Source organism: Hesperophylax consimilis, chromosome 26, assembly GCF_061612785.1.
Source record: "Hesperophylax consimilis isolate HC1 chromosome 26, BYU_Hcon_1.0, whole genome shotgun sequence".
NCBI classification, from domain to species: Eukaryota; Metazoa; Arthropoda; class Insecta; order Trichoptera; family Limnephilidae; genus Hesperophylax; species Hesperophylax consimilis.
In genome coordinates, this window is record NC_142861.1 from 14435517 (window position 1) to 14448784 (window position 13268).

A 13268-nucleotide genomic window follows, 5' to 3' on the forward strand; every position below is an offset into this window, starting at 1 on the left:
ATAACGTCGGACTAAATTACGGGAAACTGGCCGTAATTATGACCAGGAAATAAATATCAACATCAAAAAATAAGTATACGCTAAAATAATAACCTGAAAACTGATACCTAACTATATTTTTCGCACCTTGAAAAAATGTTCAATCCAAAAATGTTAAACATCAAAGCCAATATGTAAAACTGTATACATATTTTATTGTACAATAAATAGACAAGAATTTAAGGTGATGGTTTAGGTGAGTTGAACTGACCAAGTTAGAAGTATTGCACCAACAACGTTGCATCTTTCTCGGCAGGCCAACAGCCGAAAGAAAAAATACTTAGCTAACTCATTCCCCACGAAAGGGGAGGTTCACATAGGTAAACACCCGACCCGAGTCTGCCCTCTAAATATAGAGCCAGATTCAATGCGAGTCAGGTCAGCAACCACCTCTGAAGAAGAAACAGTTCAGCTGAAAAACCAAAACTAAGTCTCCGAGTGAAATATTTAACAGTCTTTTAAGTCGGAAACACATTATTAAAACCCGACGCGACCCGATGAAACGCGATGCGTGTTGAGTCGAATCAAATGTATTGTTTTCTTATGACCAGAATCACACTATGAACACCCGACATGGCGTCGCGTCGGATGTTCATAGTGTGATTCTGGTCATAAGAAAACAATACATTTGATTCGACTCAACACGCATCGCGTTTCATCGGGTCGCGTCGGGTTTTAATAATGTGTTTCCACCTTTATTCAGTTTCCTTCCAGTTTAAAATCAGCTTTGCCAAGTACATAGATGCATGTGTCAATTCAGATTTAGAATTAAATTCTTTTCTGCAATTGACTTAACTTCACTTAATTTTTCGATATGCTCCCCGAGACTGATTATGTGACAAATTTTGTCTGAGGCCCCCTATCGTGAATACAGTATCTGTACAGACAGTTCTGAACGTCTCGTACACTAATGGTAGTTTGCAAGTTAAAAAGTTGCAATTATTTGTACGGGAAAAAATCAATGGAATTTGTAAAAAGAAACTTGTTTACCCTTCCTTACTTCCATATAAACCACTTTTGCAGTGAGATATCACACAAAGTGGTTTCGGAAATGGGATATATAAGATTATTTCTTTGCCTGAAAAGGTTTGTTCATGATAAATGGGAATTTTATTTCAAGAGATAATTCAGGATTAACTTAAATTAAATTTAAAACGACTCAATTACCGTTAAAACTAAAACTAATTATTGATAATAGCTAACACATTACTCTTGAGATTATTTTAAATGAAAACGGCGCTGCAGAAAAATTGAAATCATCAAAATTTTCTACTGGTTTTGACAAGGGATGCCAAACACCAATTGATTTAGGGCTGGCCCTGCACTGATGGTTTGGACAAGTGCAGTGGCTGGACAAAGAAAACTGAAGTGCCAGAAGAATACAATTGACGGAAGTTGATGTTCACAGAAAGAGTTGTACTTGGAGATGTACCAAAAAAATATACTTAAATAAATATCTTGATTCACGTCATGCCAGCAAGAGTTAGAATTTTATATGAGTGTGTATGAACGCAAATAAAGCAAGGAGAGTGGCAATCCATTTGTGGAGAAGCACAAATACTGTATTTCTACTTTAAAACATCATTACACTTCACTGCAATTAGAGTTCGATATTATTACATTTTATATATTGTTTATTCACATTGTTAACAGAACATATGTATAACATTAATATTATATATTGTTTGTTATGCTGACCGGGTCAGCGGTTACATTCCAAACAATCTACTTTCAGATAAGCAGACCATTATTTATTAGCTAATGGGTCAGTACGGCAATCACAATCACTAAAAATTGTCAAGTGTAACGATAATTAAGAAAAAGATTCCATTTAAATATTATTAAAAAAAACATTCTGCCAAGGTTGAAATTTATAGTGACCATTAAATTGCTAAGACCCAGTTGTTTTGCATAAATTCAAATATAAAATTGTTTTCAAATGGCCATTCAGCATCACTTTGCTTTTTTGACATTTAAAATAATTGTTACCCTTTGTGCTATGCATAAAAAAATCTTGTCTTAAAAACATTAGTTTACCAAAAAAAATAATAATTTAAATGGTCCCCGTTGCTGATTCTAGTTGCGTTTCAGCTTTCTATCAAGTCGTAATAAGCTGACGAGCTTAACAACTTTACATTTTTTCTCTTATAATCACAATTTGTTCAAAAACTAAAACAGATTTAGAATCGGCATTCAACGGGAACCTTTCAATTGTCTAAAAACGAAATGGTGCTGAATCGCTATTTTATGACTTTGTCACACGTGAATTTCTGCAAAACAATCGGGCCTTAATACAGCAATTTTGAATGTCTGTTTGTCTGTCTGTTCAAATAACACCATTTCAAATTGCTATATGTACTGATAAAAATAATATACAATAAGGAGTAACGGGATAAATATTAGGTAAGTACAAAATTACACATTTAAGTTATATTTAGCTTTTCAAACACGTGATGTTACGTGCCCCGCAAGGTGTAAGCGACACTTTTTCATATAGTTGTTCGCAAGACAACCGTTGTGACGACCGCGTATGGGGCACCGCCACTACCAACCCATCTGCTGGGATGTCCTAAATATTTATTGATTAGGATCTCACAGGGTACAAGTACAGATTAACAACATAATTGTTGTAATATGGCAATGAAATAAAATTCAGTTGGCAACACTACATGCACAGGAAGTAGGTGTCAAAAGTATAAGTCTCTGTAATGGCTGTAATGTGTGTGCTCTGTTACAATAAACATTTTGGTTATTAAAAATCACCATCTATTATTTATCAAGACTACAGGTTAAGGGCCCAGGCACATTTGAAAAGAAGAAAAACATCTTGTAATGATGGAAGGCAATCAGAACATGTTAAAATTGGAGGGGTCAAGAAACTGGAATGTGTGGAAGTTCCAGACTGCAGTATTGTTACGTGGACAAGGATGGCTGGATATAGTGGAAGGTCGGAGTACAAAACCTGAAGAAAGTGCACAGAAAATTATTTGGGAAAACAAGGATGCAAAGGCTCAGTCCTTAATAGTCACAAGGATGATAGAAAATGTTATGTTACACATTATATCATGTTCTACTTCAGCGGAAATGTGGAAGAAGTTGCAGAGTGTGTATGAACAAAAAACGGAGACCAGCATTCATATTGTACAACAGCGATTTTTTCAGTACAAATATGAAAAGGAACAGAAATGTCTGCATTTTTATCAAAAATACAAGAATTACAGAACCAGTTAAAAGAATTGGGAGAAGAAATTTCTGAGAAATTTGTTATAACTAAAATACTCATGTCGCTGCCAGAAGAATATAAACATTTTGTTTTGGCTTGGGAATCTGCCCCTGATGACAAACAAACCTTGGAAAACTTAATGGCAAGGTTGTTGATGGCGGAAGAAAGATTTATTGAAAAGAATGATGAACTTCAACAAACCCCATCATCGTCAGCTTTCGTAATGAGAAATAAAAAAAATGAAAAGTGTTTTAAGTGTGGAAAAATCGGACATTTCCAGAGCGAATGTAGGAAAAATATAAAATAACAATGAAGAAAACAAAAATAACAAGTGTTATTATTGTGGCAAGTTTGGACATTATAAATCGCAGTGCTGGTTTAATAAAAATAAAGACTCAAGTAAATACAACACAAAGAAAAGTAATGCGTTTGACGTATTAAATAAAATTTACGACAATTATCAAGATTCTAAGTGGCTCGTAGACACCGGTGCGGATGAACATATGTGTTGTGATAAAGCCTTATTTACAAATTTAACAGACATTTTGAATAAATCAGTGATAGTCGGTAATGGCGAGTCAATTAGTGTGTTGGGCTGCGGCCAGATGGCGGTGCAGGTGCAAAACAACACGGAATGGGTTGACACTACCATAGACAACGTGTTATTCGTACCAGATTTGAAAGTTAATCTGTTCTCTGTCAATCGCGCTATTAAAAAAGGTTATGTTATGATGACAGATGACAAGTCTTGCAAATTTTACAAGGATGGAGATATTTGTGCCGTAGCAAAATGAGACGGAAGCGGTTATTATATGGATTTACGTTTTAAATGCAATACTGCAATTGTGGCAAAATCAGAACTGAATGATTTTAGTTTGTGGCACGAAAAATTAGCTCATCAAAACTTTGAGTATGTTAAGGAAGTTTTACAGAAAAACAACATCGATTCACAACAAACATTAGTTCCGAAATGTGAAAGTTGTTTACAAGGAAAAATTCACCGATTGCCGTTTCCAAAAAGTAATTACACCAGCAAGAAGACATGTGAAGTAATTCACGCGGATACGTGTGGCCCAATGGAAGAAATGTCATTAGGAGGGTCGAAGTACTTTGTTCTGTTTAAAGATGACTACTCAAATTTTAGATATGTTTATTTTGTTAAAAATAAATACGACATCAAGAATTGTATTGAAGACTTTCTAAATAAAACTGAAAATATAACTGGAAATAAGGTTAAAATCTTTCGAAGTGACAATGGACTGGAATTTATAAACAAAGAAGTGAAAGAAATGTTCTCAAAGCGTGGTATAACCCATCAAACGACTGTTCCATATACTCCAGAGCAAAATGGAAAGGCTGAAAGAGAAAATAGGACTCTAGTGGAGGCTGCAAGGACAATGCTACATGCAAAAAGTTTACCAAAAAAACTATGGGCAGAAGCTGTAAATACTGCAGTTTTTGTACTTAATAGGACTGGAAAAAGCAAAGTAAATGGAAAATCTCCCTTTGAAGTATGGACAAACAGAAACTTTGACATCCGTCAATTGAAAGTGTTTGGTACACCTGTATATTCGCACATTCCTAAAGAAAGAAGAAGAAAATGGGACAAAAGGGGTGAGAAAGGACTAATGGTTGGTTACAGCGAAGATGTGAAAGGGTACAGGATATATTTTTCACATAAGAATACCATAGAAACAAAGAGGGATGTAATTTTCTTAGAAAATGAAAATAAACTCCAGGAATCAATTGAGATAATATCTTTAGAAGACAAACCATCACAGATGACTAAAACAATGGTAAATGAAGAAATTAGAACATTGGAAGATGAAGGTGGTATGAAAATCTCTACTGAAGAAGATATGCTATATGAAACCAAATCGGAAAGTGATAATGAACCATGTGTTGGTGAGTTGAGTTAAAATGAGTCAGTGAGTGAAGATAATCCACTAGCACCCTACTGTGAGATATCAAAAAGAACAAGGAAACAAACTTCTTTCTATAAATGCAACAATGTACAAATTAATGTTGATCCTGATCCGATGACATACAAAGACGCTGTGAGTAGGGTTGATGCTTCCAAGTGGCAGGAGGCCATTGAGAGAGAGCTGCAAACACTGAGATAAAACAATACGTGGGAAGTGTACAATGAGCCAGTAGATCCAAGTAAGGTTGTTAGTAGCAAATGGGTGTTCAAAATTAAAGTTCCAAATCAATATAAAGCCCGGTTAGTTGCTAGGGGGTTTGAACAAGATAATTTGTTTAGTTATCAAGACATTTATGCTCCAGTGGCAAAATTATCCACTTTTAGACATTTTGTTGCTATTGCTAGTAAATTAAACTTGCAAATCTGTCAAATGGATGTTACCGGTGCATTTTTGTATGGAGAAATCCAAGATGAGGTATATATTCAGTTACCTGAAGGAGCTTATTCTAATAATGAAAATATTGTAAAATTAAACAAATCACTGTATGGTTTAAAAATGTCTCCTAAGTGTTGGAATAATAAGTTCAATGATGTCATAACTAGAGAGGGTTTTCTAAGATCAAGCTGTGATTCGTGTTTATACAAAAGGTATAATGGAAATGATAAAATTTTTGTATTGTTATATGTTGATGACCTATTAATTTTTGGAACAAATAACTGTGAAGTTAAACAGCTTAAAAGGCTTTGAATAGTGAATTTAAAATGAAGGATTTGGGATGTATGTATATCTGATTTTCTAGGTATTAATGTGAGTCAGAACTTAAAATCTGGTATAACTGAACTAAGTTAGAAAAGTTACTTAGAAAATATTCTTGTAAAATTTCAAATGGAAAATTGTAAACCGGTGGCTACACCGATGGATAAAAATTTTAATTTTAAAATCTTTCAAAATCAAAAGGTAGATAAAAATATTGAAAAATTATGTAGGCAGATAATAGGAAGTTTAATGTATGCTGTACAAGGTACAAGACCAGACTTATGTTTTGCTGTTTCAATGCTAAGTAGGTATCAATATTGTGCAAATAATATATTGTTAGCCCGTCTAAAAAGGGTATTGCGCTATGTTAAGTATACATTACATTATAAGTTGATTTACAGATGCACAGATGTAGGTTTAGAGGGTTTTTGCGATGCAGATTGGGGTGGTAATATAAATGATAGAAAGTCCACTTCTGGTTATATGTTATTTTTCTCAAAATGTTTAATATTATGGAGTTCTAAGAAACAAGCATCTGTGAGCCTGTCGTCAACTGAGTCTGAGTATGTGGCTATGAGTACGGCTGCTGGTGAGGCTTGCTGGTTGATAAACTTATTGAATGATTTTGGTTTTCAAAATGTTTGTCTGGTAAACATTTTTTGTGATAATCAGTCAGCAATCTTGACTGCAGCTACAGAATCTATTAAACGTTTGAAGCACGTAGATATTCGTTTTCACTTTGTCAAAGATCTAGTGAAAAATAATAAAATAAATATAAAATACATAAAAACTAGCGAACAACCAGCGGATATTCTCACTAAATCATTGAGTAAAGAGTTATTTGTACGATTTATTGTAATGTTATTACATTGAGGGAGGATGTTGTAATATGGCAATGAAATAACATTCAGTTGGCAACACTACATGCACAGGAAGTAGGTGTCAAAAGTATAAGTCTCCGTAATGGCTGTAATGTGTGTGCTCTGTTACAATAAACATTTTGGTTATTAAAGATCACCATCTATTATTTATCAAGACTACAATAATAATTATCTATGAAGTTAAGGGTGTTGTTACAGTAGATGTATTGCAGTCAAGGGTGTTGCTACAATAGATATATTGTGTGAATACCACATAAGAGTTCCCATAAATACATCGGCCTTATTGATAAGATACTTCTATATATGGGCTAAAAAGAAAATATGTATATTATTTATAATAATCTGACATCTTACGGGCATGAAGCTATTAAGAGGTTCCATTTATACCAAAGCTCAGGTAATAATAAGAAATATTAATCATAAACTTAATATATAGTACGGTAATCTGTTATGCAATTCGGATGACGACACGATTAGCAACAACGACAGCGACAAAGACATCGAAAAAGATACAAGGAATAACAGGGACAGCTACAAAGGCAAACAAAGGACCAACTACAGGCTCAATGAAGGGGGGAAGTAAAAAACCTCTCTCTGCTTACCTATTTTCTAAAACGAAATTAAAATATTGACAAATTGCAAAAATGGTGCAATCGTATAAATTTGATTGCAAATACAGTTGCCTTTAAAATCACACATTACCAATAACTTAATAAAGATATTTTTTGTTTACCTGTTTTGTTTACAATAATAAAGATATTTTTTGTTTACCTACATAGGGGGATCATATATATTAGATTATTATTTTTATCAATTAACATTTTTTAAATATATAGATCCTAATTATTATTTCCTGTAAATATTGGTTATAAAATTTGTACATATACAATTTTTTAGAAACCAGTCATAGCCAGATTGATACCAAAAACATTATTATCTGCACATTCTAATATATTATATAAAGTTATTTATTTGTGTATTAAAATAATTAAGCAAAATTGCTGTGAACTGCATCCACTAGAGAAACAGCTTGCCTTTTCTTCTTGCGCTCACACTTGGGGCAAGGTTTCTGTGCGCTGAGGCATTTAGAGTGGAAAACACTGGAGCACACTTCACACCGATATGTCGTATCAATATTGAACGGATACAGAACCTTAGTATTATTACAAACTTCGCAAATGAAACCTTTCTGACTGCAGAGCCAGCAATCGGCTACGTGTCCTAGAGCAAACGTAACCACCTTTTGGATCTGATTAGCCAAGGAACCGTTTGGGATTTGAGCAAGGTCGGAAACAGAGTAAAGATGAACGTTTTCATAAAGATACTCCCTTGGCCAGACTCGTTTTTGCAACTCTTCGATCACAGGCTCCCGGCAAGTAAACAGGTAAGCTCGCAAGAAGTTCAGTTGTATCCTGAGCATTTGCAGTGTTGCCATTTCTTCCACCCCTCTGTAGATAAGAGGATTTATCTTCTTCATACTTATCAATGGTTGATGCTGGAATTCTAGCAAGAACAATGCAGCTCTTTTGGAAACGGGATACCGATGAAAATCCCAATTGTGGATTACCTTTGCTGGAATCATGAAGACATCCGGATCCATGCAATTCTGGCAGTAGTATAGTCCGGAATAAGCACATAACCTAGCTTTTGATATTGTGGTGCCCAGCGTGTTATGGCAATGGATGCACTCGTATTCCTGGCTATCTAAACCAAGCTCAAGAGCCAGGGATCCTAATTGCGCCACCATTTTCTTAAGCTCTGGAACGTTGAAATCTGCAGAAGGAGACTTTGATATGACTTCAAACCCAAGTCCTTCAAGTAAAGGATCGTCCGAGGAAGATTGAGCCGACTGTAAGATTTCCGGAGAAACGTTTTCCATATCGTCACTGGTCAACTTCAGTTCCTTGTGTAATCCTCGCATGACTTCACGCAAGTTAGGTGTCTTTATGTATCCATCATCAACTAGAGACGATACACTTTTAGAATCGGGTGACTTCATCAGGCTATCATCGGACGAGTGAGATTCGGTGAGTATTTTATCTTCATTGACATCAGTTGACCAGGTAGTTTTACCACTGAGAGAATTCCCAATGTTACTTAAATCGGCGAGCGCGCGGTCTCCAAAATCATTTGCTGAGTCACTAAAGTCATCGCTGTCATCCAAATCGTTAGATGACTCACCGGTTAAAGTTTTATCTTCGGGTACTTTTAAATCTGCAGGATTTTCAACTGGTTTTTCATTCTGAGCGGAAGTCCCTGCATCAATATCTGCTAGTCTCGAATGATCGTCTACAATAATGTCATCAGACGTGTTGCGAATGATGTAGTTGAACGCTTCTTCCTGGTCCATGGCCAGCATCTGTCCCAGCCCTAGGATGGTACTTTCTCTGTTAGGGATAAGCGGCACTCGTTTTGGCTCCGGTTCTGACTTCATGGTGCTGGCGACATCCACTCCGGCTGTGATGGGACACGATCTCATCGTAGGCATCCATATTCCCCCTAGTATCAGAACATCTTCGGGCCAAACATTCAGTAAACTGGAGTTTATTGGCAACTCAAATTGCGTGCACGCCTCAATACCTTCCAGGAATCTCTGGGCGACATCTAAAAGCTCGGAATCTCGAACAAAGGCAGATTGATTGTAAAATGGCTTAGTTGAATTCTTATTGCGCAATATTGTTGATATGTAAGAAGATAATAGACAGTCATTAAGAGCCATGCGAAGCCAGGCACGGCATTGCCCAATCTCGGTAGTTATCTGTTGTAAAGAAGCGATGTGTTTGATACTGTCGCTGTGGGACAACACGAGAATCAATGGCCAAAAACTAGGCTCGGGTTTATCATCGATGTCCCCAGTAAGTGCGCTTTTAGCTTTCTTGAAAAATGAATCCTTTAACCCGTGTAAGAATATGGCCTCCAGGGCACAGCACAAGGCTTGCGAGAGATCGTTGCTCCCGATGACTTGGTGATGACATTCCTCGATTTGATGATTAAATTGGATTGCTTTTACGCATTCGGATAAATTGTTGGTAAGTGATTCTTTGATTATAGTTTCACGCGCACGGCTGACACTCGAAGATTTTCCTCTAAAAAATGACGCCATGTTAGAAGTGTAACAATTTATAACATTATTATCAGCTGAGCACGGTAGAACACTGCGACATTTACTTGTCAATCACAAACACGTATTATTTTCCGTATTTGTTTATTTTGACATTTGGCTCCATAGATTGCGGATTCGAGAGAAATTAATACTGGCAATATTTTAACTAGTGATGAGCAGGATCGAAACATCAAAAGAAACGAGTGATTAATCGATTTAATCGCTCAGAGTTCAGCGGCAGCCATAGCTGCGGACAGACGATTCCTGGTTTGATGACGTTTCAAAACGATTGCCTCGGACTGTGTGATGATTTTTGACAGAATCGTTCTGTCCATGATAATGAATCCAAATATTTCGATGAATCGATTGTGCCCACTGCTAATTTTAACGAAATAAGATTTTATAGATGGCCATAAATTTTAATATATTACCATAGATAAAGTCAAAACATTCTACAACTTTTGTCTTCCTCCGCGGTGGTTTATTTATGCCTCCGCGTGTAATGTCAAATTGTGGTCAATTTATTTTCGTTAGATTCAAAGTACGCCAGCATTTGTTTTGTTATTTATTTTCATTCTAGTCATCAACAATACCTAAAAAAATACCTCTAGCAACGGGAGTAATCTTCGCACAAGGTTTGCAACATTTTTTATAACGGTTTGCGATATTTATACAATTTTAGTAGAGGCATCTCAAAAAATTTACGTACAAATTATTATTTCTTTTCGAACTAAATATTAAATTGAGGGTAAACTTGTCGAATTCCGCTGCATGTAAAGGCTCTTTAAAAAAACAACACTTGATTTTAACTTAAATATCTAACGGAGAAAACTTTTAAGTCGGGTGTTTAAGTAAACATGCACAAAATAGGTTTTTAGGGTGTTAGTTTGGGTTATCTTAACCTAACTTAACCTCGATTGAGAAAAAATGGAACTTTGATGAATCTTTTACCATCTCTCACCACATAAATAGTTATTTCTTGTAGTAATGAAGTTGAAACAAAGTGCTATATTTTTTTTTTGGTATTAAGCGCTCAGCGGAATTCGATAAGTTTATCAAATTCTATAACATTTCTGCTGTATTATTGTGATTTAATGGTATTTATTTACCAATGGTTTTTAGGGTAGCATTCAATGGTTGACTTTGCAGTTCCCAAAATATGTATTTTCTGCTGAGACACCTTTTCCAATGTTACCTCTGAAAAAATAAACCCCAGCGTTGATTTCATGATCTCCTGACTGCTATTTTGTGGGTATTTCTATATCTAACTATACTACCTAAAGCCATTTATAGTAAATGTTTATTTATATTGAAATGAAACTTGCAAGTGTCACTTCATACAAAATGGATCGTTTTTGTAAATTTTGATCTTTGAATAAAAATTGAATTATAAAGCATCTTTTATTAGTAATTAAGTTGAAACGAAGTGTAATTTCCATAACATGTGCCTTTTAAAAGTGTGGCTAGTGATATTTGCTATTTAAGGACGGGCACTAAATAAGGCGCTAAACTTCACTTTGTATCGTTCTAGTAAAAACAATACTACAAATAGTTTTTTCAATATTCTATTCGGGTGTGGTCAAATTATTTTTTTAACTGTAATCTTTTATATTCTGTACGAAATATATACTGCAACTTTAGGTAAAATATCTTTACTACCATGCTGCTTTTTCTTTTTACTAATAATGCTTCCATAATCTCAGAGTAAATTAATAAGATAAAGACCCCATCTAAAGGAATAAAAGTAAAGAATTAAATTAGATCTTTAGTTTTTATAGTTTTTTATTGTAATTTGCTCAATCTTTCTGAATTTTCTTTAGCCATACTTAAAATATATGGTATATATTCTTAGTATGTTTGCATTCCATTTCCGTGAACTCTGTCAGTTGCGAGTGGATTCTTGAGGCGAAAGCACTCATGTTTTGATTTTTGATATTGTTTCTCGTATGAGGTATACGCGAAGAGACAGGTACAAAAATATTGCCATTAGAATATTTTTCTTTAATTATAAACATCAAAATATATATTTTTAAATTCTAACCTGCATATTTTCTTACAGATCTGTCCGAAGTCGTTGATATCTTGGTAATTTGATAAATCAAGGATGTCTGATACCGAAGGTATAGCCACTGTCACTGCAATTGTGCTAACAGAAGACCAGAAGGCCTTCTTGAAAGAATGCGAGGCAAAATACGTTAATCGTTTCACCAAAGATGACGAAGAATTCATGGAGCTTTATAATAAAGAGTTTTCCTCCCCTCCAATAATGCCCTTCTGGAGAGGCAACCAGGGCGGCAGGAGAGACAGGAGGGGGGGAGATAGGCGAGACGACAGAGGGGGAGATAGGAGAGACGACAGGGGGGGAGATAGGAGAGATGATAGATCCTACGGCAGAGATAACAGGGACTATCGCCAGGGTGGGGACAACTATCACAACAGAGGCTATGTGCGATCTCACGATGATCGGAATGGAGAACGATCTTCGTACGGCGGGGGCGGGGGTGGTGGCGGTGGAAACAATTACCGCCAGGATAACAATTATTACAGAAATAACAGGCACTAATGTAATCATTATGCAATCATTAAGCTGTGATCATCATTATGTAATTTTTATTTTATGTTCAAATCCTTAAATTATATGTACCATATATATTTTTGGAGACTTTGTGAAGATCTTCCTCAATTTGTCTAAATCATTCATTTTTTAAATCTTTTATTTTTGTTGATAGCAAAGTACTGCATATTTTTAATGACGTTATCGCAGGTACCACTAGGTTACTACTCTGAAATCAGCTTCTTCGAGTTACACACAAAACCATGCCTTTATTTTGTATGCCACAAACATAAACATACGTACACCCATGTATGCCACAAACACATGTAGGCATACAAGGCTTCTTTCTGTGTAACTCGAAAAAGCTGATTTCGGGGTTACCTAGTTGTAGTACCTATTTACCCCACCTCGATATGTTATTGTATATACATACATATATTTGACGAAGAATTTAACTTTGTGGTGGTCCCATTTTGACAAAAAAGTATTTTTTATTAAATATACAAACATATTACAATAATTTACAAATATAGATATTTCGAGGCTAATTGCAAAAAATGTATCAACAGAAAGATAATTATAAAATGCATTTCATTTAATTGTACTCTGACCACATACATAATTTATTACCGAGACTACATATTTATTTGACTGAATTTTGGAAATAACCGTTTTTTTTATTTTTAAATAATATTTTTGTTTGTAATACGTATTGATCAAAATAAATGTCCACATATAATATAATGTCTTTCTTCTGCATACTGTTTAAAACCTAAAACAAATTTTG

At 35.0% G+C, this 13268-nt stretch overlaps 2 protein-coding genes across 2 annotated transcripts; one reads left to right on the forward strand and one right to left on the reverse strand.

Moving 5' to 3' along the window:
* Window positions 1-6321: 6321 nt before the first annotated feature.
* Window positions 6322-10033, reverse strand: LOC149411150 (uncharacterized). Its single transcript, XM_089647537.1, has one exon. The coding sequence runs from the start codon at window positions 9925-9927 to the stop codon at window positions 7813-7815; it is 2115 nt and encodes a 704-aa protein (XP_089503663.1). The 5' UTR covers window positions 9928-10033; the 3' UTR covers window positions 6322-7812.
* A 365-nt stretch (window positions 10034-10398) lies between these two features.
* On the forward strand, window positions 10399-12769 carry LOC149411151 (uncharacterized). Its single transcript, XM_089647221.1, has 2 exons — window positions 10399-10562; window positions 11987-12769. Exon 2 carries the CDS (start codon window positions 12032-12034, stop codon window positions 12488-12490), a length of 459 nt encoding a protein of 152 aa, XP_089503347.1. The 5' UTR covers window positions 10399-10562; window positions 11987-12031; the 3' UTR covers window positions 12491-12769.
* Window positions 12770-13268: the final 499 nt, after the last annotated feature.

Bases quoted from the DNA above. Each gene is read 5' to 3' on its own strand.
- LOC149411150 (XM_089647537.1), bottom strand. From the start codon at position 9,927: ATGGCGTCATTTTTTAGAGGAAAATCTTCGAGTGTCAGCCGTGCGCGT.
- LOC149411151 (XM_089647221.1), top strand. From the start codon at position 12,032: ATGTCTGATACCGAAGGTATAGCCACTGTCACTGCAATTGTGCTAACA.